This window comes from Myxocyprinus asiaticus, chromosome 27 (genome assembly GCF_019703515.2).
Source record: "Myxocyprinus asiaticus isolate MX2 ecotype Aquarium Trade chromosome 27, UBuf_Myxa_2, whole genome shotgun sequence".
NCBI classification, from domain to species: Eukaryota; Metazoa; Chordata; class Actinopteri; order Cypriniformes; family Catostomidae; genus Myxocyprinus; species Myxocyprinus asiaticus.
The window spans coordinates 3174347-3198955 of record NC_059370.1 but is presented as its reverse complement, the minus strand read 5'-3'; the positions used below and the strand labels follow the sequence as shown (position 1 = coordinate 3198955).

General features: G+C 38.3%; 1 protein-coding gene and 1 long non-coding RNA gene across 6 annotated transcripts in view; one reads left to right on the top strand and one right to left on the bottom strand.

The window, feature by feature from the left end:
- The first annotated feature begins 2464 nt into the window (after positions 1-2464).
- The window catches only part of LOC127418155 (lactosylceramide alpha-2,3-sialyltransferase-like), a 54162-nt gene continuing 32017 nt past the window's right edge, over positions 2465-24609 (top strand). Inside the window, exons 1-4 of one of the 5 annotated variants that reach the window (XM_051658575.1) lie at positions 2465-4711; positions 7106-7219; positions 7305-7422; positions 19808-20145. In XM_051658575.1, the coding sequence (XP_051514535.1) occupies positions 7116-7219; positions 7305-7422; positions 19808-20145 (560 nt within the window). In that variant the 5' untranslated portion in view covers positions 2465-4711; positions 7106-7115. Of the gene's footprint in view, positions 4712-6098; positions 6536-7105; positions 7220-7304; positions 7423-19807; positions 20146-24609 lie in introns of those variants that run through there. The other 4 variants (XM_051658578.1, XR_007893373.1, XM_051658574.1 and 1 more) reach the window with 4 other exon arrangements.
- On the bottom strand, positions 8461-11313 carry LOC127418190 (uncharacterized). Its single transcript, XR_007893380.1, has 3 exons — positions 10451-11313; positions 9386-9550; positions 8461-8698 (listed from the first exon to the last, which is right to left on the bottom strand). It is a non-coding gene; the product is annotated as an uncharacterized LOC127418190 (long non-coding RNA).

The following is a 24609-nucleotide window of genomic DNA, read 5'->3' as shown; positions in this document are numbered from 1 at the left end:
AAAGTTACTAATGAGAACAATTTGAAGCCAGAATATTTGGAAAAAAGAGATCCAACAACATCAACCATGAAAGAGACAAGGCATATCCCCAAAGAGAATGGAAAGGAGCTATTCATGAATGCAAGATCAAAAAAAGAAACCCTATTGGTAGATAGAACAAACTTTGTACCCTTCATTTGCAAGGTTATATACCTATAAATTTAACAGAATGACAGAGACGACAGAATTGAAACAGTAATAGATTCAGCAAAAGAATATCTTGGGATTTCATGTCAGGATGCAAAACCATCTTCGAAATGATGAATCCATACAGCTATGAATCTATCAGTGATTAATCTATTAATGGCATTCCTCATTCTAAACTGGAATGCGAGAAGCTTAATAGCTAATGGTCAAGAATTTAAAAAACATTTATATGAATTAGAAGTAAAACCTGATATAATTTGCATTCAAGAAACGTGTCTGAGACCGCACTTATACTTTGTAATTTCAGGATACAGTACAATTAGGCTTGACAGAATTAATAATCAGGGAGAAGGATGTATTACTTTTGTTAAAGATGGTTTATCTTTTAAAAGAAAAGTAGATTTCTACTAGACTTCTAGTAGATTTGAGTGTATTGTTATAGAGATGTACAGTGCTCAATACTCAATTACTGTAGTTAACTATTACAACCCATGCCATAATTTATTAGTAGAAGATTTTGACACAATAGTTGGTGAACACAAAGGAAGGGAAATTTGGTGTGGTGATTTCAATGCTCACAATAGTTTATGGGGAAGTTTGCATACAGACAATAATGGAAAAGTAATTGAAGAAATGATGCATAATAGAGATTTAGTCTGCATAAATAATGGAAGTGGTACAAGAATTGACATTCCAAGAAATAAAACTTCATGTTAGATTTAACTATTGTATTGTCTACTCTAGCAAACCTATGTGAATGGAAAGTGAGTGGCAGTAGCATCGGAAGTGACCACTTTCCTATTAACCGCTATATGGAAATAGATATGGTCTGTCAAACTAGTAACCCTATATACAGATGGTGCTTCCCAAAAGTTCAATGGGAAACGTTTAAAGAAATCTGCAAAGAAACGGTTTGCAAATTTGATAAAAATGACAGGATAGACAAGTGTTTAAGCAAAGTTATTTCAATGATAATGAATGCTGCATTGCGATCTATGCTATGATAACAGGAACTAGTCCCATGGTGGAATGATGAATGTAGCAAAGCTACACTGGCGGCCAAAAGTTTGGAATAATGTACAGATTTTGCTGTTTCGGAAGGAAATTGGTACTTTAATTCACCAAAGTGGCATTCAACTGATCACAAAGTATAGTCAGGACATTACTGATGTAAAAAACAGCACAATTTGCATTTGAAAAATTTAATTTTTGATAAAATCTAGACAGGCCCCATTTCCAGCAGCCATCACTCCAACACCTTATCCTTGAGTATTCATGCTAAATTGCTAATTTAGTACTAGAAAATCACTTGCCATTATATCAAACACTGCTGAAAGCTATTTGGTTTGTTAAATGAAGCTTTACATTGTCTTTGTGTTTGTTTTTGAGTTGCCACAGTATGCAATAGACTGGCATGTCTTAAGGTCAATATTAGGTCAAAAATGGCAAAAAAAAAAAAAAAAAGAAACAGCTTTCTCTAGAAACTCGTCAGTCAATCATTGTTTTGAGGAATGAAGGCTATACAATGCTTGAAACTGCCAAAAAACTTAAGATTTCATACAAAGGTTTACACTATAGTCTTCAAAGACAAAGGACAACTGGCTCTAACAAGGACAGAAAGAGATGTGGAAGGCCCAGATGTACAACTAAACAAGAGGATAAGTACATCGGAGTCTCTAGTTTGAGAAATAGACATCTCACATGTCCTCAGCTGACAGCTTCATTGAATTCTACCCGCTCAACATCAGTTTCATGTACAACAGTAAAGAGAAGACTCAGGGGTGCAGGCCTTATGGGAAGAATTGCAAAGAAAAAGCCACTTTTGAAACAGAAAAACAAAAAGAAAAGGTTATAGTGGGCAAAGAAACAGACATTGGACAACAGATAATTGGAAAAGAGTGTTATGGATCTTAACCCCATTGAGCTTTTGTGGGATCAGCTAGACTGTAAGGTGCGTGAGAAGTGCCCGACAAGACAGCCACATCTATGGCAAGTGCTATAGGAAGCGTGGGGTGAAATGTCACCTGAGTATCTGGACAAACTGACAGCTGTCATTGCTACACATGGAGGATTTTTTGATGAGAACACTTTGAAGTAGTTGAAAAATTTTTTCAAATTGTAATAGTAATTTTTCACGTTATTAATGTCCTGACTATACACTGTGATCAGTTGAATGCCACTTTGGTGAATAAAAGTACCAATTTCTTTCCATAAGAGCAAAATCTGTACATTATTCCAAACTTTTGGCCGCCAGTGTATTTACAGTAAGAAAGAAACTCTGCCTGTAGAATATTTAGAAATAACATAAAATTAGGAAATCTATATGAGTATAAAAGGAAAGCAGCTTTAGCTCAGAAGACAATTAAAGCAGCAAAAAATAACTCATGGAGACAATAATGTTCAACTATAGGATGAGAGGTTGATTTGAGAGAAGAATGGAATATGTTGAAGAAAATGTGTGGGAAAAGAGTTAATAAAGTAATTCCGGTTATTACAGTTAACAATAAAAAATGCGATAACAAAAAGAAAAGGCAAATTTATTAGGTGAAGTTTTTTTCTATTATCCATTGTGGTAACCACCTTACTGAAATTCATAGAAAAAGAAAGGAGGAGGTCATTAAAAGGAATAATATGGTATATAAAAAGAAAGATAGCAATAACTCCACAATGGACTTATATAAATGGTAAGAGCTATAGCAGAAAGCAAATATTCAGCTCCAGGAGAAGATCAGTTGTGTTACTCTATGTTCAGTCAATTACCAGAAAAGGCCATGAAGATGGTACTTGAGCTTTTTAATAAGTTATGAAGGGAAGGGAAAATTCCGTCCTTATGGAAAAGTGCATTAGTAATTCCAGTTATCAAACCTTGTAAAGACCCTTCAGGTGCAGATAGCTATAGACCTATAGCTTTAACATCACATTTAGGCAAATGGATGGAAAAGACAAAGTACAAAAGACTTTCTTATTTATTAGAAAGAAAAGGTTTAATCAATGGGTATCAAAGTGGGTTTAGGAAGAGGAGATCTACAACAGATGCACTTGTAAAAATTAATAATGATACAGAAAAGACTCTTCTTATGAAATAAATCATGCTTACAGTTTTCTTTGAAATAGAAAAAGCCTATGATTCAATGTGGAGAGAGGGACTATGAATTCCTATCAAACAGAATTATAAAGATAAAAGTGGGATCAGAAACTTCAGATTAATTTGTTATTAGTAACGGTATTCCCCAAGGGAATGTTATAAGTGCCATACTATTTAACATCATGATAAATTACATCTTTGAAGGAGTAGATGTAGGAATACAATCTGCTCTATATGCTGATGATGGAGTTATATGGAAAAGAGGAAAGAATATAAATCATTTAGTTCAAAAAATACAAAACTCAAAAGTATGGAAACATCATGTTATATGATATTTTCAAAAATATCGGAAAACCTTTGACTATCTACAAGGAGAACATGGAAAGGGTTAAAGAATTTAAATATCTAGGATTATGGCTAGACCAAAAATATATATGGAAGAGTCATAATAATGGGCACATTGAGACCAAATGTAAAAAAGTGCTGAATTTGATGAGTAGTATTTCCGGATATGAGTGGGGAGCAAAAAAAGGAGCATTGATAGATATTTATAGAGCTTTGATGAGATCAACCTTGGACTACGGTAGTATGGTTTATGGTGCTGCAGCTAACTCTTACTTAGAAAAGCTCAATAGTGTTCAATATAGAGCACTAAGAATTTGTACAGGCGCTATGAAATCTACTCCAACCAATGCGTTTGTGACGAGCCGAAGGCGCCAGATAGAGAGAGAGTCACACACACGTGGCTACTGTGTGTGCGTGTCTGTGTGTTTTATGTTATGTTTTAATTTCTTTATGTCATTAAAGTTATGTTGACTGTTCTGCCGGTTCCTGCCTCCTCCTTGCCCATCATAAGAACCCCGTTACACTGGTGCGAAAACCCAGGAAGGAGGAGGGATGCGCTGTCGTGTAGTCCTCGCAGCTGCAGTCTGCCGGGAAGTGGAGGAGCTGTGGCCGTCCACCATGGGACGGAGTAGTCGCTGCCGGCCGCCGGGAGTTGGAGGAACCACTGCCGTCCGCCAGGAAGCGGAGGAGCCTTGATCGTCAACCAGGGGAGGAGCAGCTGTCGTCCCCCAGAGGGCGGAGGAGTGGCTGAGGACCAGGCGACGGCATGTCCAGGGACCAGCGAGCAAGTTTTTTTCTCTCTCTCCTCTCTCTCTCTCTCTGTCCCTCCCCCTTGCTCTTTCCCTCTCCCCTCTCCCTCCCCTCGTCTCTCACAGGGCTCCAGGAAGGGAGTGGAGGGGAGTATGTCATGCCGGAGGTTTCCCTGGCCTGAATTGGGCGGTGGAGGAGTGTGACGAGGAGGAGTGCGTGGCCGGGCCGCGAGGATGCACACCCGGTGCTGAATTGTCCTAATCAGCCAGGAGGGGGATAAAGATGAGCCGGAGGTGCCAGTTCGAGAGAGAGAGAGAGAGAGAGAGACAGGCGGCCCCTGTGTGTGTGCGTGTCTGTGTGTTTTATGTTATGTTTCAGTTTCTTTATGTCATTATAGTTATGTTGACTGTTCTGCCGGTTCCCGCCTCCTCCATGCCCATTGTAAGAACCGCGTTACAGCATTATTAATAGAAACCAATGAACTACCACTAGACTCGAGGAGGAAATTGTCACTTTCATATTGGATACGACTGAAAGAGGTGGAAAATAACTTTGCATCATACATCTTTCAAGATTGTTGGGAATATAGAAAATACACAAGTAGAGGGTTTGGGTTATATTACAGAGATCTGAAGAATATAGTTTGAATAATATTAAATTCTGCTCTGCAGTTGTTCAAAGTAATGTCCCACCATGGATATTCTCAGAACCTAGTGTTAATATGGAGTTAATTGATAAGAAAAGGGAACGGATTGAAGGAGAAAATTCTAACCTGGAATATTTAACACAAGATTACCTAAAGAAACAATATTACAGTCACATAATTATCTTTACAGATGGTTCAAAATATCCAATTAATCGTCAAGTAGGGTTGGGTATTTATATTCCAGAGTTTAAAAAATGCATAGCTAAAAGAATTTCGGTATAATTACCTTTCGGTATATACTGCTGAACCAGTAGCTATAGCCTTAAGCTTACAATGGATAGAAGAAGTCAAGCCCAATGAAATAGTAATATGCTCAGATTCTGTTGCCTCAATTCATAGCATTAAAACAAGTAAATCAAGTAGAGAAGATATTTTAATAGACATTTATACTAGTATACTAAATCTTCAAAGACTTGGAATAATTGTGCAGTTCTGTCGGGTTGCAGCTCATGTTTGAATAGAGGGAACCAAAGTAGCAGACCTTCTGGCAAAATCTGCCCTAAAGATAAAGGACAACAATATATTTGAACTAACATAGAGTAGAAGTGAAGGAAAATCATTAATCAAGAACGCTATTAATCAAACATGGCAAATCAGATGGCATACGGATAATAAAGGCAGAGAATATTACAAAATCCAACCATCAGCTAAAATCAAAACATTCAATAACAGATGCAGAAGAGAAGTAATTTATTGCAGACTTAGGTTGGGACACACAGGATTAAACAATACTGATGAATAAAATAAAAACGGATAAATGTGTAATATGTAAATGTAAACAAAATGTTGAAAGTGATTATGAAGTGTATAAAGTATAGTAATGAGAGATCAAAACTTAAAGATATTATAACTAAAGTGGGAAGAGAATGGAGTGTTAAGGGAATTCTTAAGGGAAAACAAAATGAAGTAAATAGGACTATTTTTAAATTCCTACAAGAGTTCCAACACAGTTCCAAATCAGAATATAAAGTAGGAGAATGAAGCCTGGATGCTACACACTTCTATATAGTAGGTGGCAGTATACCCCTTTTTACGCTGGTTGTAATCCGCCTTAAAACGGAAAGAAGACGATGTTAAAGGAAGGTTACCGAGAACCATCGCCACAACTTATTTATAAGGCTAGCTAAGCTTTTCCTTCCTTACAGTAGGATTCGTAGATACATTCATTGTAAGAGGAGATTTCCTGTAGCCTACCTGCTTCGATTATTGTGATTATTGTATAATGGGGCCGAAACAAAACAGGACCAGGCATAACGTAGTATTTATTCAAACATTTTAGGAAAGTATGATTTTATTTTAAAATTCTGGTTTTATTGATGCATTGTAACCGTGTCCGACAATTCCCATACTTGGTGAAACAGTGTAGAGCCGCCACAGTTTTCTCGGAATCTGCGAAAATCAATAATTCTGTGAATCATTCATTTGCTCATTATTCAGACTCTTTTTGGAGCACAAAACTAGAGGTAAGTGTGAATGATGTATAATTATACTAAGACATTAAACGTGTTCAGAATGGTGTAAACAAGAGCTGCATACTAACACGTACAATCCTGGTACATTCTGAGGAAGTGCGTATAAGAGGCGAAAGAGGATGTGCATTAAACATACAAACACATGCGACTGAAATGCAGTGAGTTTAGGGCGTGACAGTATCCCAAACTCGATAGATTTTTAATCATCTTAATGTTAGGTTATTACCTAGGTAAATAATCTCTGAAATGAAAATGTCGCTGGTTTTCTGAAGTTTATTTGTTCATTCGATATAATCTGATATAAGATAAATGTAACTCGAAAGTTGTCCTTAAATACATAAATTATTAAGTGCACACAGACCCACACACAAATTTAAACTTGATATTTTATGTAATATAATTCTAGTGAACAATGAATGTGACAGGACAAATGTAAAAGTCTTGGATAGACATTTTTTTTTGTGGTGACATAAATACTGTTTTAGTTTTATTTATCTTTTTTTATTATTATTTTTCACACTGACATTTTAAATGAACAGTTTGTCTTTTGTCTGCTTACAGAAAATAGCACATGCGAAAGCGAGAGCATATTGTTTCAGGCAGCAAAAGTACAGAGAAAACCTGCTGCTCAGATATAATGAGGAGAGCTATCAAACAGTGGCATTGTCGGCCCAGGTAAACAAAACAGTAGACAAAATCAAATTAAAATCCTTTTTGCCTGTAAACCAATAAGTAATTGGTATTTGTACCCCAATTTAAGGCTGCTTGTTCCTCTGCTGAGCCTGGCATTGATTCCACTGGCACTTCTAAAACTGCCTATATATCACACCGACCCAAAGAGTGTCATTAGAGTGTCAGTAGATCCTGTCTATCGAGAGGTAAGATACATTTTTACATTCAGAATGTGTTCACACCTCTTCCCCAGGTAGCCAAAATGGTTTGGCCCAATAATGGCCCAGATCCAGCAGGCCAGAAGAAATAATCCGGCCCACTCGCGGTTGCTGGACTCTTGTGAAACACGGCAATGAATGACGCCCCCAGAATTGGCCCAAGTACACTGGCCCGAGTCTGGGAACAAAAATTGTACACTTAGCCGGTACTGGTCCAAGTCTGGGTACCAAAGGGAAATGTATATGAAATACAAAACTACATCTATTTTAGAAGAGCAACAAAAGACATTTTGCCAAAGCAATATAAGCTTGTTTGCTAAATTAAGTATATACTTGCACTTAATCTAAAACAGAATTGAAAACATTTTTGTGTTCATTACTCTTCTTGTAATGAATTGGTTACCAAAAACTACTAAAATGTATGTTGTTTAATAAAGACTCCTTCCAGTTTTTATATAAAAACAGAGCTTTGAATAAATTTTCTCTAATATTTTTCCACAAAACGAAATTCTTTTACCTTGTTAAAATCCTTAAGATGGCATCTACTTCCACCTTCTTAAAATAACACTTTATTTTAGAGTGTCCTTGTTACATATGTGCTTACTGAAGTAATAACAGTTAATTATGCATAATTACATGCAACTAACCCTAAACCAAACCATATTCCTAACCCTATATATAGTAAGTACATGTTGTTAATTAATATTGCTCAATACTTAAATGTATAATTACACTCTAACAATGACACCTTAAAATAAAGTGTAACCAAACTTAATATGCAAATATTTTCCATTTCAAAAGATGAACTGCAGAATGGAAGCTTTTTTCAATGTAAAATCCATTCTCAGTGTTTGTGAGGCTTTGGAGGCTTCCATATGTGCTCTTTTTCCCCAAGTAAAAATGACACAATGAAAATATGAGAAATATGAGAATTTATTTGAACCCTTACATTAACATACAGCTTTATATGAACTAGCAAAAAGTGGCATGAACAAATGCAAAACAAAAAAATTAGAAAACCTCAGGACTTTCCTCAAGTAAGTGTACCCTAAAAGAGGGACAAATTGACAGAAAGAGAGAGATAAGAGGGGGCACAGACAATGACACATATGGTTAGTTAGTCAGATAGATCTCAGACTGAAGACCTGAATGGTAACTCAGGCCCACTCTCTTCTTCCCCCATCTCTGTCAGATGCAAGCTGCAGCCATCTTTTTATGAACTTGCATCCGATGCACCAGCAGTACTTGCATTTCTTTGCAGATTCTTAAAAAAAAAAGAAAGAAAGAAAGAAAAAGAATTGATAAATCAGGTGAAAAGTTTGCCTGTTCAAACATGAAGCTGGTTATCCTAACTTAGCATAAAGACTGGAAAAGATTGGAAAAAACTAGCACTTTATGGGGTTATATAGTCGTTTGAGGAAGTATTCAGACCCCTTCAATTTTTGCAGACTTTATTGTGTTGTAGATTTCATTTTAAATTAATACAGTTGACATATTTTATAGTTAACAAAAGTCTGGGTACCCTGCATAGTCAGTACTTTGGCAAGTATCACAGCCTGTAAATGGGTACAGCTTACAGCTATTTTAGTAATCAAGTATTCTACCGATTATTGTATTGATTAACCGAGTAATCTGATAAGAAATACCTTTACTTTATTAAAGAGCTCTGTATACTGTTAGAATTGTATCTTTATTTTATTGATATGCCTTATACGGTTCTTTATTGATACTCTTATTGGTTCTTTTTCATTACTAACTTGTTTTTATTATTATTATTTAAAAATGTATTATTATTTTACGCTGCACTAAGTTAACCATCTCCTGGTTCCAGCTTCATATCTAGCATATAGACATGATCAATCTTCTCATCTAACTCTCGGCAAGAAAGCGTAAATGTGTTTCCTATAACGATGAAAATGAATTAACACTATGATACACAAATAAAACTTACTGAGGACAACATCTTTAATGGCAAGTGGCAAGTGCCATTCAAAGCCATTCTTCCCATTCACTCCACGCCAGTTAATTTGCTTCGCCAGTTGGTTCGTCATTAGTTTTGGCATTATTCTCCAGTTTCTTTTACAGTCAGACCCCCTGCCTGTCCAAAATAGGTGACCTGAAAGACAATATTGTCAGTTATAAATGGTAGAGTGCCTATAAATTATAAAGTATTCATCTTCTGAAGAAGTTTTCATGTCTTACAGCAGAGAATCAAAGTAGATTAAATGTGGTTTTTATGACAATAATTAACAGAAAAATCCCTTAATATCAAAGTGAAAAAAGATGTTTACAAAGTTATCTAAATTAATTACATATATAAAATACTAAATCATGGCTCCAGACTGACTTGGATCTTTCAATCTCGTTAAGCAAAATGAACGAATGTTTATTTAAGTCATTTTGTTCATTTGAGCAGAATTAAATTAGAATGTTATATTTTTAATAGCCAAATTCCCCCGATACGTCTAGATAGGAGATACCAACCGGCTCTACCTTTGGAGAAAGTGTAACGGTCAAGCTGGATGACGTCATGTAAACCAATCATATAATGCACCAATGTCAGTGGACGGCCTTCAAAGTTTTAATTTAATCAAAAACATTGATTTTTACATTTTCTTTACACAATATACAAAATGTATTATTAAATTGTAATGCTACACATTTATTGATATAGGCTGGTGGTAATTTCAAAAATGAGTCCTGTCGCAACATTCTCTACACCGCCTTGTCTTATTAAACAGCATTTTTATCGTAGCAAACTCTACTTTAATTCACTAATTCACTACAAAAGTATAGTGTTTAGTGTAAAAAATGTTGAAGATTAGCAGACAGGCAGTCGATTCATTAAGTGATAAGCTTTTAAATTGGCTACCATAATTCTCAAGAGTATATCTAGCGCTATATCAGCCAACACAGGATTTTAGCTTCCTTATAAATAAACATTACGTCGATATTATATGTGTAGAACGGTTTATTAAAATTATGTTATATGTTAGATTATCAAAGATATACTCACTGTGGTAGCAAGCTTCTGCTGTTCTGGCAGTTAATCTAGCAGCTCCAAAAGCCCGCCAAGTGTCATCACAAGATGTCGCAGCTAGTGCGCATGTCTTGAAACTCAGAGCAGAGATGGTGATTTTGTTTTTTCTTCAAAACCACAGTTCCCTTAACTACTTTAAGCTTGTTTGATTATATGAATTAAATAATTAATTACCAAATTTAGTTACATTTAATGGATTAATTAAAGAAACAAACAACCTCCATGATGAAATCACCAAAGAAGAAAAAAAGAACATGGAAAAAAGCTAAAAGAAATAAATGAATAATAGGAATTAAAATAATAATGAAATAATGTCAATAAATAACATAAAGTTGACAGGGAAAGGGCTTTACAACTGATCTTCCAAAGTATATTTTTTAAAAAGATAAATCATTTTGCAATTTAATAATTTAGCCTAGTTAATTATGTGTGTGTGTGTGTGTGTTATGTTAAAAGATATTACGTTTAAGTTTAAAGGTCAATGCTACATAATTTTTTGACAAAGTCAGACCAATTTGCAACATTGTTAAAAGGTGACCCACCTTGAAAAGGCATCTCTACACAGCAAAATCCTCAGTGTTAAATGTACACTCCTGGTGTTTATATGGTTCTCACTCGCTGGTGTTAAAAACTAACACTGAAGCAGTGTTGAATCTACAGCAGATAATTAAATAAAGTAGATACAGAAGATGGCTATGTCACAACACTGAGATTTTAGGTGTCATCTAAGCCAGTGGTTCTCAACTGGAACCAGATTTTACATTGGAAGGTAAAAAGACATTTTTAGGGGGATAAAGATGAGCCGGAGGTGCCAGTTCAAGAGAGAGAGAGAGACGCACACGGCCACGTTGCATGCGTGTCTGTGTTTTATGTTTGAGTTTTGACATTAAACTTACGTTTTCAGTTCAGCCGGTTCCCGCCTCCTCCTTGCCCGTCCTTATACTGTTACAGTGGTGCCGAAACCCGGGAGGGAGGAGGGATGCGCTGTCGCGGAGTCCTCGTCGCTGTCATCTACCAGGGGAGCAGTCACGGCCATCTGCCTGGGGTGGAGGAGCGGTTGAGGACCAGGCAACAGCATGTCTGGGAGCCGGCGAGCAATTTCTTCTTCTCTCTCTCCTCTCCCCACGCCTCCCCTCGTCTCTCCCCCATGTTCACAGGAGGTGGGGTGGACCACTGGCTGACAGAACGGCCCAGAGATGAGGGGGGGGAATAATAAGAGTTTCTTATTAAACTTTATGTTTAATGTTCAGCCGGTTCCTTGGAGGAGCTTGCTGTCAACCATCTAATTGAGGGTGCAGCCTCCATTCCCCCATCCTGTTGCACCCTGACGCTAGAGTAAACCTAAAAAAAAAAGGGCTCCCCAGTCCATATTAGACATGGCTATAGTGACAGCTATGCATCTGCCTGTCTTGGTGAGTGTCACACCTTCCGATAAACTCTGTTCTCCTCAGTAGCTAGTGTGGCGTAATAGCGACGCATCACTATGTGGTGAAGATGACCTTAACTATGCCAAGTGTGATGAGGGATCCTCGGGCTGAGCCAGCACTGGAGAGGTCTCATCCGTAGCAAGCCCAGCAGGGTGACAGCGGTTGCAGCGGCCATCAATCCCAGCGCTTGCTGGCACTAATGCAAAGAAAGGTTTCTCCACAGGCTTGAACCTTGTCAAGTGTATGAGAATGGACAGAACGCATTTGTGGGGTAAATTCGCTAATCAATGGGACAACACACTTCCCTGTTATGATGAATCCAGAGGCAAAGTTTTGTGTCAAAGGGGAACTGAAGAGATGGATTTTTGTTCAGTGCCTGACGGGGCCAGCACGAAGGAGGTATGGGAATGATTGGCCTTTGGGGGGACTGGACAGACATATAAAGTCACAACTGGAGCATAAGTTCAGTGATTAAAATTCCATGTGCGCATCGAGGGATCTACACATTGCTCATCTCAACGTTTGAAGTCTACTCCCAAAGATAACAGAGATACGTCAGCTATATAAAGAGTATAAATTGGGAATTGTCTGTTGCAGTGAAACATGTTTGGATGACTCTATTTATGATGCAGAAATAGAAATTGTTAACTATTGTCTGATAAGGAGAGATCGAAATCCTAAAGAAGGTGGTTTATGTGTATTTATTAAATCAGATTTGCCATTTAATCTAAATGAAGACTTGGACAGTGCATTTATCGAAGCAGTATGGCTGGACATTCTCTCACCTAAAAGTAAGCCTATTTTAGTCAGGGCATTTAGTCAGAGCAATTTCTATGAACTCCTAGAAGGGACCTTAAATGACAGCACAAAGTTTACTGGAGCTGAGGTTATCATTCTTGATAATCTGAGGTTAAAAAAGGATTCTACTATGTTTAAAACTTTTAAGGCTTTCTGTCAATCGTTTGCTTTGAAACAGATTATTACACAACCAAACCGGATCACTCCTAAAACAGAGACGATACTTCATTTTGGTGTGAGAAAAGTCTAAGAAATGTAAAAGTGGTGTTTAAGAGTGTAGCGTTAGTGTTCATTGTTTAATAAACAGTATTTTCGGTGCCCTCAAGAAACAATATCGATACAATATCGGCGAATGAGCAGGAGCCACAAAAGCTCTGGAAGAAATTACAAAAATAGGAACAGTAAGCAGGTAAAAGATACATTTTCAAGAATTAGTCTTAAAGTTAAGGGAAAATTAACATCAAATCAAAAAGAGGTAGCAGAATATTTTAATAGATATTTTACAACAGTTGCTAGTGAAGCAGCTTCCGGCACAACTTGGTGTATATAATGAGACACAAGTTCCATGCTCAGTGTTGCATTTTGCATATTAAACAGGTACCGAAATGACATGTGTCATGTCACAAACTCGATCCTGGCTTACAACAGCTTGGAATCAAGAAGGCTGCTTAGATCAGTGTTTCTCAACTGGTGGGTCATGACCCAAAAGTGGGTCGCAGGTCTGTTTGGAATGGGTCGCGGACAGCAGGGAAAGAAAGATTTTTTGGCGGCCGCCCAAGTGACAGAGATTATTTAATGATAATATAATATATAATGAAGAGATTTAATGATAAGCTTGCATTCAGCTAAAGGCTTTTCATTTCCACTGCTCTCTGACGCGCGCGCGCAATAGCCGGCCTTCCCTTGATATTGTGGCACGCAGACCTTAAAACTGATGTGACCCATTTCAGTTCTAGTAAGACTTTTCTAGTTTAAAGCATCACAGAGGAAGTCAAGTCAACCCCATCAAACAGGCAGCCCAGACATGCCAAACAGCACTGATGAGGAAAAGAGCAACACTGTGTTATGCGCTAAAAAATAAAATCATTACACATCATCACCTTTACAAAGATTCACGATTTTACATTAAAATGTTATAGTTTCATATGAAATAATCTATATGAAGAATCTATTAGACCTCATTTTTATATCAGCAGTGGCAGTTGTAGTTAAAGTTTCAAAATGTGTTTCGGCTAGTATTTTTTTCATCAATAGGCTACTATAATTTGTTATTATTATTACTATTGTTTAAGACTAGCTACACTGACTTAACCATGGTTATGAGGAGCCTTTCCTCCTGTGTAATATGTGTGTTCTGTTTGAATGATGTTTGAAATTAGGAAACAAACTTGATAATAATGGGCTCATAACCTATAAATAAATATGCTCTTCAATTTTTTAAAAGGGGGGAGAGAAACTTTCCTGTAGATTTTGTTGTTGACATCAACAACAAAAATAATGTCACTTGATGCATGCCCTTATACTTGAAAACCATGAACAAAACTATGCAAGATAAAAGGAAATGCGACCCAGGATACATAAAATACAGGTTACGTTTTTACTATAGTGGGTCACCACTTGACTTCCTGTGTAAAATCTGGGTCCAGTTGAGAACCACTGGCTTAGATGACACCTAAAATCTCAGTGTTGTGACATAGCCATCTACTGAACTGGTGTCAATAACAGTAAAAACAGGACTAACCTTCCTGTGTTACTGTGGAGATGTTACCCTCTTGTTCCCGGCTCACAACAGCGGGGAAGCAAGAAGTGAATTCCTGACAATTTTAGCCAGGGGTGTAATTCCACTGACACCAGGCCACCCATAGACCTGCCAATTTATTGGGCAGAAATCATGGGGAAAAAAGTGCCAATTCGTGGAATAGCGCTTTGCACAAGCAATGCAAAAGCAGCTGCACCAGAGACCTGAACTCTCACTAAATAAGGAGAACGTCAAGTTGAAACGTGCAATTCCAGAAAGGGCAGCACTGGCAGCGAAGCTCGAATGTGCGCTTACATGGTGAACACCTTTCACCTTTTTTTTTAAGCAGGGTTTTCCCCAGCTTGAACCTTGTCAAACATGGAGAATTACTGAACATGTTAAACTGTCATACCTTTTTTTTGCGACGTAGCAACAAGTCGAGTTTAATTTATAGGAAGGAAATTTACTGACCGGTCACCCACATGCTCTTAACCCTGTTTTAAGGGCTCAGTGAAAACCGGAAGCAACTCATTCTCAGAGAACACTTTGTCCCGTTTCCCACCTTCGGGGAAAAAATGGCAAGGTTCGTAAAGGTTCTAAGCACACGTGTTTCACAAACAAAAGCTCAGCGAGCAACCCTTTCATCTCCAAACGTGACCGCATCATGTGCACCGATTGTGTCTCTGGTTATTTCCAATTTTACAACTTTGTTACCATGATGACGTAACGCCTTAAACCCTATAATGATTGTAAAAATTATTTAAACAACTTAACAGCTCAAATAATACTTATTTTCTGTGCTAATATACATAATGCAACTAATTCTGTCCATGAAGCTAATCTTGTATTGAACCCAGAATATTCCTTTAAAGTAAAAGCAAATATATTTAGTAAGACCAAAAATAAAGCCATAACATTCATGGAGCTCAGGCAAGTGAGCAAGAACTCAGTGACTATTGGCAAGTTAATTATTTTAAACTCTACAACTGTCCATCGATTGCATTCTCAATGTCAGTGTGGCTAAAAGTGAGTAAAAGTCACATCCTGTCTGCAGTTTAACAATGCTATTAATGGTCATGCGGGCAAACATTATCTGGTCTGATGACACAAAACCTCAAGTCTTTGGCCTAATTTGTAGGTCATGTGATAACAATGCAGCATATTAATATTAGCCAGACGAGACACTTTGCACGTTGCATGCTTAAGACGACGAGTGGCATCCAGTCATCATCCCGGAGATAGGCTAAATGTAGTTATTTTACATTTTTAAATTATATTTTATATAAAAATGTCCTAACTTATGGTAGGTCAGTCAAACAATGAATAAAAAAGATGTTAAGCACGATGGAAAATACTTCTGGTTCATTTGTTACATTCAAATAGAAGGTCAAATGAAGCGCTTTGTATTAAGGGATACAATCTCAGTTGTAACTCATGCGATTTGTTGTTCCTGTTTTGTTTTGAAAGAGGCCTATGATACAGGGTACCGTAAAATACAATCTCAAATGCCTGGTAGGGTTAATTTGTTTTACAACTTAAAGGGTTAGTTCACACAAAAATGAAAATGCTCTCATCATTTACTCACCCTCATGCCATCCCAGATGTGTATGACTTTCTTCTGCAGAGCAGAAATTAATTTTTAGAAGAATATCTCAACTCTGATTACACCTCATAGCGCCATCTAGCGCTCTGTGCATGCGTTATGCACTAGGAAGTGTAATCAAGCTTGAAATCATGATCGCCAAGGAGACTGCTGTCAAGATTTATATTGAAAAAGGAGTTATATTTTGGTCTGTTCTCACACAAAACTGATTGGATTGCTTCAAAAGACATGGATTTAGCCACTGGAGTCTGATGGATTACTTTTATGCTGCTTTTATGTGCTTTTGGAGCACATTTGCTTGCATTGTATAGACCAACAGAGCTAAGATATTCTTCTAAAAAAACTTAATTTGTGTTCTGCAGAAGAAAGTCATACACATCTGGGATGGCATGAAGGTAAGAGGATTTTCATTTTTGGGTGAACTATTCCTTTAACATCAGCAATGCAATTTTTATATGCTCTGCAGTTTGCACTTACAATTTGATGAAGCTTTTTGTTTCTCTTGTGTCCTTTGTGGCCTGATTTTTACATTTACATTTAGTCATTTAGCGGACGCTTTTATCCAAAGCGACTTACAAATGAGACACATAGCAAGCAAAAGTTTAACAACATCTGCAGTATAGGACTGCCAAGTTCTCACAGTGGCTGGAGTAGTAAAGATGCTAGCACAGAAGAAAGAGAGAGATTACGCTCAGGTTAAGTGCAGTAGTAAGGGCAGTTAGTGTGGGTTGGTTAAGTGCCCGCGGAACAGATGTGTTTTCAGCTGGCTCTTGAATGTTCAGAAGGTAACAGCAGATCATGTTGAGGTTGGAAGTTCATTCCACCACAGAGGAGCAGAGAAAGTGAATGATCGTGAAATAGACTTTGAGCCTCTTTGTGATGGGACTACCAGGCATTGCTCGTTCATAGACCACAGAGAGCGAGTTGGAGCATAGACCTGAAGAAGTGAATTGAAGTAAGAGGGTGCGGTTCCATTGGCTGTCCTGAAAGCCAGAGTCAAAATCTTGAATTTGTTGCGGGCAGCTTGCTCTGTCATGTAAACAGCAATGAGCCTGTTATATACCTCAACAAATGCTGAGTCCAGCCCACAAATTAGCAACTCAAAGTCAAAAAGTGTCAAAAGCCTGAAACTGAAGAAGGATTGCCCTAAAAAGCTCACTAATAGACAAAGATTTACCTTAATTATCAGTGAAGTGCAGCACAATCTCCTGGCTAACAACAACTACTAGTCCAGTGTCAAAGCAAAAAACACAGCAAACAAACTAATGTTGTTAGCTTCTGACAGACCCAAAAAAATGTTATCTATAAAATCTTTATTTTATTGTATCTATTTAAACTTTTTTTCTCTTTACCTTAGCTGTCTTCTTTCGTTATGTGAAAGTACTGAAAGCAGAACTAGCATGTTCTTTTGTTCTGTGTCATACATTTTCCCAATATAATCCAACCATAAAATGGTGAAATGCTTTGATATGGCCTCATTTTATGACTCGTGTAAATGGCTGAATCTCACAAAACCTGTCTAGGGTTATATTTCATCTCAAAGTCTAAATAAAGAAATTATCAGTTCTATTTTGCTAAATGAAATAAAGCACTTAATTATACACTTATATACCCAGTTCTCATTAGTAATTAAATGATTTTATTGATATTAATTATTAATAATTATTATATTATAAATGGCATTCTCAGTAGTCATTAAGTTCTTGAGAGCTTTGAAGCTGTGGAATATATCCACTTTTAAGTCAGCAAAGTCCATTAACTATCTGTATTATTGTTGCTTTTGCTATTTAGAAGTGAACGAGTTAATGAACATTTGATTTTAATACTGTTACTGTTTGCTTCACAATCATTTCAGTAAATTGTAGTGTTAAAGGAATAGTTCACCAAGAAATAAAAAAATAAATCCTTAACTGTCATTATTTACTCGCCCTTGTCATGTGTATTTTGTTGATGCATGTCTTTTATTTTGAAAAGTTTAGTTCCTGTTCCCTTGTCGTGTGATTTCATGTTTTCCCTCCATGTTCATGTGTCATGTTTTCATTGGTTCATTGTTTGATTACTTTGTTATTAGTCTTGTCTTTTCATTGGTTTATTGTTTTATTATCTTATTAGAGTTCTGTTTGTTCATTGGTTTATGTTCTCCCATGTCTTGTATTTAAGCCCTCGCGTTTGCCATTGTCGATTGTCAAGTATTGAATGTATGTGGATGTGTTTCTTTCTAGCCAAGCCAAGCCAAGCCATGCCATGTTATGTTTATGTCAAGTTTCAATTCTAGTCAAGTTCATGTTTCACATTTATATTTAGGGTTTTGGATTCACTTTTGTAAATAAACTGCACTTGGGTTCTCATCTTTGTCATTGCCAGCACTGCCAGCATCGTTACAGCCCTCATGTTGTTCCAAACCTGTGTGCTGTTATTCCTTTTGTGGAGCAAAAAAGAGATTTTTTTTTCTAAATACTTGCACAGATTTTTTTTCCATACAAACAGTACGTTTACATGTTTAAATGCTACAATCGAGTTAAAGCAAGTTTTTGCATTGTTGATTTACAGTCTTCATCTGTCTGTCCATGTATACATAACACAAAGTGTAATAGAATATTTCAAGGAAGGGCATCAGTGGAGAAAGCGTTAAATACACATCACGTGTCACCTCTGTCACTCTGAAACGCAGAGCTACACTGATTTTAATTGTGGTCCTATTAATGTGTGTACATGCTGGATGAAGCAGAGCTACAATCGCATCATCTAGGTCTTTTAGTCTGACTATGCTATAAATTGAACTGGTATGATTTGTTGATGAATTACTGTTTTAGTCTGACGGAAGTTGAACTTATAAAGTGCATGTATAGCCCAAAGTGTACTTTGGTTAGACGTGAACATTAGGCGTATATGCACAGGTATACAGGAATTATTTGCACTAATTAGTGTGTCCACAAGGTGGCAACACTCACAGCTGAGCCTTTGCTGTCACGAAGAAGCAATACAAAAAGATGTAATCACCGCTAAACATCAGAGACAAACGTGGAAACAACAACAGTGGATGTGCACGTCAAGAACATGTGTGTGAGGATGTCAGGAAATAACTGAATTTTTATAACTCAAGTCTGAAGGAATATAAAGACACATTTATGGACCTGAACTTCTGAAGAGAAATAGACTAATATCTCATAGCAGTCCTCAAGCGCCTGCACCAACTGCCTGTGTATGTACTCACAGTCAAATGAAGTATTCTTTGAAAGGCTGAGCGTTCAACTGTACGCATACTCTTAAGCGTTTGCATCAAAATCGAAGTGTACTTTGAGCTTAAGCATACCGAATGACAGTTCTTAGTGACAATGTCTGTCAAGCTCTAAAAAGGACCAAAATAACAAAACAAAACACCATAATAGTATGAGTTGTGTGGAATTGAGAATGACATTTGAGAACTGTAGCAGAGGAGAAGAAATGCAGTCTGGATTTTTGTTGTCTGTTTGGAACTTGACAAACATGATCACTGTGAATTGTTGTTTTATGGAAAAAAGCTGCATTTAGCTTCATCAAAAATTCTCCTTTTGTGTTCCATCGAAAAATTCACAGCCTACAGGTTGGGAACAACATGAAAGTGAGTAGATACTGACAGAATTCTCACTTTTTTTGGTGGTGAACTATTCCTTTAAGGAGGACTTTACAAATTAAAATATTATTTGTACTACTGCTACTCTTATTAATAAAGATAAATGTTTTTGGTTGATTTTGAAATAAGCATATTCTTTTATTTTCTGTCACAGCATGTTCATTCGTATGTCAGCGAGATGCTGGCCAGAAAATGCAGACCTTCTTTTGCTCGACAGAGAATGGAAGCTGAGCATTCCAGCTCCACACCAGTGACAGTGCCCTTTTTGGACAAGAACACTCTTTTAAATGAACAAATTTTCAAATATCCTCCACCGTTTGGTTTCCTGGAAATGCAGAACAAGCTTCAAGAAGTCTTGAACCTCTTACCTGCTTCATCAGAGGAGAGATTTGGAGGGCGAGACTGTCGTCGATGTGTAGTGATTGGAAATGGAGGGATACTCAAAGGATTGGGGCTTGGGCCTCTTTTGAATCAGTTCAATGTCATCATAAGGTGAGAGCATGCTCATGTTGAGATTTACAGGATGTGATTGTTGCTGAATGGTTACAAGGGCTGGGCCATATAACAAAAACATTTATCTGGGTGTTTCTCTTTAACTTTAAGGAAGTAAAGTCTCATTAAATCATACCTGTAAATATATGTACATGCACCATAGGAGATTTACACTGATCAGTCACAACATTAAAACCACCTGCCAGGGGGAGTTGCATGGCGCCATGCGAGGTTCGGGCGTGTGAACGGCGAGCTCTGCACACTTTGCTGGTTTTAATACTTTTTGTGTCATAAACCAGTGAGATTTGATACACCCTGGTTCTTAACTGTTCTAGGAAGACAATATGTCAAAGAATTCAAAATCCTCAGGCTCTGAAGACATTAAAAGACACTTACGTGCTTGAGCTGAAGCCCCCGAGCAGCAGGCCGTAAGCCCCTGAGCTGATTTGGCCGGTGAAGTGAAGGAAATTCGGTGAGAATTGATGAACGTGTCGGCAGTGCTGATGAAGTTCGTTGCTGACTTGGAGGATCTTGCTGTAATACGTTGATTGATCACTGCCATGGAGACGAAATTCACTGAGATTGTTACAAGAATGGGGGATGTCGAGAAATGGGCCGATTATCTGGAGTCATCTGAGAGGGCATTAACTGCTAATCTGCTAGCGACCAAGTTGGAGAACCGTAACCGGCGGAATAACGTCTGAATTTTTGGAATTCCTGAGGGAGCAGAGGGTCAGAATATGGTGGAAATCCTGGACGGGCTCTTTCCGAATCTGCTTGACATAGCAGGCCATAAGCTGGAAATCGAGTGAGCTCACAGGGTCCTGGCTCGGCGATCCACTGAGGGAGAGAGGCCGTGATCAATTCTGGCCAAATTTCTAAGGACATCCGATAAAGATCTCATGTTACGTGATGCGAGGAGTAAAGGAAGGCTTTCCTGGAAGAACCACAGCATTTTCGTGTTCCCAGACTTTGTGAATTCGACGAGAGAAACGTGATCATTCAAGGAATGCAAGAAACTCTTACATCAACGGAAGGTCGCTTTTGCACTGATGTTCCCGGCCAAACTGAGAACAGATGCTAAGGATGGCTGCAAAATATTTACATGTCCCCAGCAAGCCATGTCCTTCATAGAGTCAATGGACTGAGTAAGTTATTTTGTGGTACTCGCATTGCAGCCAAGTGAGCCTGACTCACTAAACATTCACTTGACCGTCCGAGGAAACTGAGTGCCTTTTTTGTTTCTTTTTGTGCTGGTTCCGCCTAGCAGCTGCAGTTGCTTTGTGTAGTAGCACTCCTTCGGGACATTTTTGTGGATGAATCTGCACGTTCTTTGTGCTTATGCCTCCTATTGGTTGGAGTTTGTTTTATGGAGTATTTCTTGCAGGACATTGGAGTGATTGGGTCATTTGTTGCACTCATGTAGCACTCGAATGGGCCACCTCACTGAACATTTGTTTGACTGTCTGAGGTAACTGAACGGCTTTTTTTTATTTTTTTTTTTGTGCTGGTTCCGCTAGCGGCTGGATCTTGTTTTGTGGAGGAACACACCTTTGTGTCAGTTATGTGGATGAATCTACACGTTCTGTGTATTTATTCTGCCTATTGGCTGGAGTTTGTTTTATAAATTATCTTCTGTTGTGTAATTATGTCTCACAAAATTTGTATAGAAACACCAGACTTGAGCAGTCCGACGGCAAAGTTGTCAACATTTATCTATGATTGGGAAGGTTAATGTTATTAAAATGAATTGTATTCCAAAATTCAACTACCTGCTACAATCTCTCACTGTAGATGTCCCCCTCTCTTATTTCAAGGAATTTGATAGCATAGCAAAATCCTTCATTTGGAATGGTAAGCATCCCATATTACATTTCAATAAATTACATAGGCCGATTGACAAAGGTGGGCTAGGCCTACCCAAGATTTTGTTTTATTGTTATGCATTCGGTCTCAGACATTTGGCTCATTGTTCGCCTTCACCTGAGAGAGCCTCTCCCTGGTTTTGAATTGAACAGGAAGTTCTTGTCCCTATTTTGCCATTGCAAAGCATTTCTATTAAACCAACCATAGAAGTTAAGTTACACCCCTTTATCTCGTACTTGCACGCAGTATGGACAAAAGTGTCCAGAGTGTTTAATTTGGACATTTATTTAAATGTTGCCTCGAGCATATGGCTGAACCCAAAATTATGTATTAATAAGTCCCCTTTCTGCTGGTCAGAGTGGATTGTGAGGGAGGTTAATATGCTCGGTGACCTATATGAGAGTGGAGTGTTGAGGATTCCCAGATCTCAGTTCTTCAGGTATTTACTTCTGCACCACCTGCTCTGTACTATTTTTGGGAGTAGCATACACCCTCCTAAAGCGGCAGATACTCTGGGAGTGGTGATTACTGCTTTTGGAAAAGGTCATGAGGCATCAGTGTAGTATTCCCTGTTAATTAAAAAAAAAAGGGGGACAGAGCTTCAACTTCCCTCAAGAGATTATGGAAGAAAGATTTAAACTTGGTATTGGAGGAGGGAGTGTGGGCTAGGATTGTAAAAAACGTCAAGTCTACATCTATAGATGCAATGGTGCGTTTGATGCAATTTAAGAATTTACTTCGATTCTGTTGGACCCCCTTTAGATTGTATAGGCTTGGTCTCAAAGATACACACACCTGCTGGCGATGCCAGTCTGAAGATGGCGACACAACCTATGTTTTTTGGTTGTTTGTTAAGATCCAAGGATTTTGGTTGAGTGTTCAGAGTTTATGTGTGATGTATTGGGCACTCAAATTAAATTTTGCCCCAGACTCTGTAGTCTAGGTGATGGAATGGTTATTAATATAGGGGATGGGTACATAAAGAATTCGGTCCTGGCTGGTGTTATGATCAGAAGATAGACAATGTTAAATGTGTGTGTGCATTCTTATTGTTTTTTGTTTGTTTGTTTGTTTGTTTTTTAAATACGTTCTGTTGATTTATTGTTTATTTATGTGTCATTATTAATTTATCAGACCACTGAGGTGCGCATTTGTGTTCGGAGGGAAGGGATTTAAGTTCATATAATTTGATTCTGTATTTTCTGTCATGTTTATTTAATCTGTGACTGGAATCAATAAATATTGTTATAACAAAAACAAAAAAACACCTGCCTAATATGGTGTAGGTTCCCCTCATGCCGCCAAAACAGCTCTGACCCATCGAGGCATGGACTCTACAAGACCTTTGAAGGTGTCCTGTGGTATCTAGCACCAAGACGTTAGCAGTAAATCCTTTAAGTCCTGTAAGTTGCGAAGTGGGGCCTCCATGGATCGGACTTGTTGGTCCAGCACATCCCATAGATGCGCAATCGGATTGAACGGAATTTAGAGGCCAAGTCAGCACCTTGAACAATTTTTGCAGTGTGGCCGGGCGCATTATCCTACTGAAAGAGGCCACTGTCATCAGGGAATACCATTGCCATGAAGGGGTGTACATGGTCTGCAACAATCTTTAGGTAGGTGGTATATGTCAAAATAACATCCACATGAATGTCAGGACCCAAGGTTTCCCAGCAGAACTTTGCAGAGAGCATCACACTGCCTCTGCCGGCCTGCCTTCTTCCCATGGTGCATCCTGGTGCACACGCACCCGGGCGTCCACATGATCTAAAACGTGATTCATCAGACCAGGCCACCTTCTTCTATCGCTTCATGGTCCAGTTCTGATGCTCACATACCCATTGTAGGTGGTTTCAGCAGTGAACATTGGTCAGCATGGGCACTCTGACAGGTCTGCGTCTACGCAGCCCCATATGCAGCAAGCTGCAATGCACTGTGTGTGACACCTTTCTATTATGGCCAGCATTAAGTTTTTCAGCAATTTGTGCTACAGTAGCTCTTCTGTGGGATCGGACCAGATAGGCTAGCCTTCGCTCCCCCCGTGCATCAGTGCAGCATGGGCACCCATGACCCTGTGGTCGGTTTACCAGTTGTCCTTCCTTGAACCACTTTTGGTAGGTACTAACCACTGCATACCAGGAACACCCCACAAGACCTGCTGTTTTTGAGATGCTCTGACCCAGTCGTCTAGCCATCACAATTTGGCCCTTGTCAGAGTTGCTTAGATCCTTACGCTTGCCCATTTTTCCTGCTTCCAACACATGAAATTCAAGAACTGACTATTCATTTGCTGCCTAATATATCCCACCCCTTGACAGGGGCCATTGTAACGAGATAATACATGTTATTCACTTCACTTGTCAGTGGTTTTAATGTTGTGGCTGATCAGTGTCATTTTTCTGAAAGTCCTGAAAATTCCAACACAGTGTAATTTCCACACACATCAGAGTCGTCGGCCATTAGGACTGGGCAAATGTCCACATATGGGCATGTAGAGAGGGGCTCTGTGGCGTCCCCTTTAAAATGGGCATGTTTCTGTAGCACCCCCATTTTCACCTAGAGTCACCAAACTTGGTACATGTATTGTTCCCATCAAGC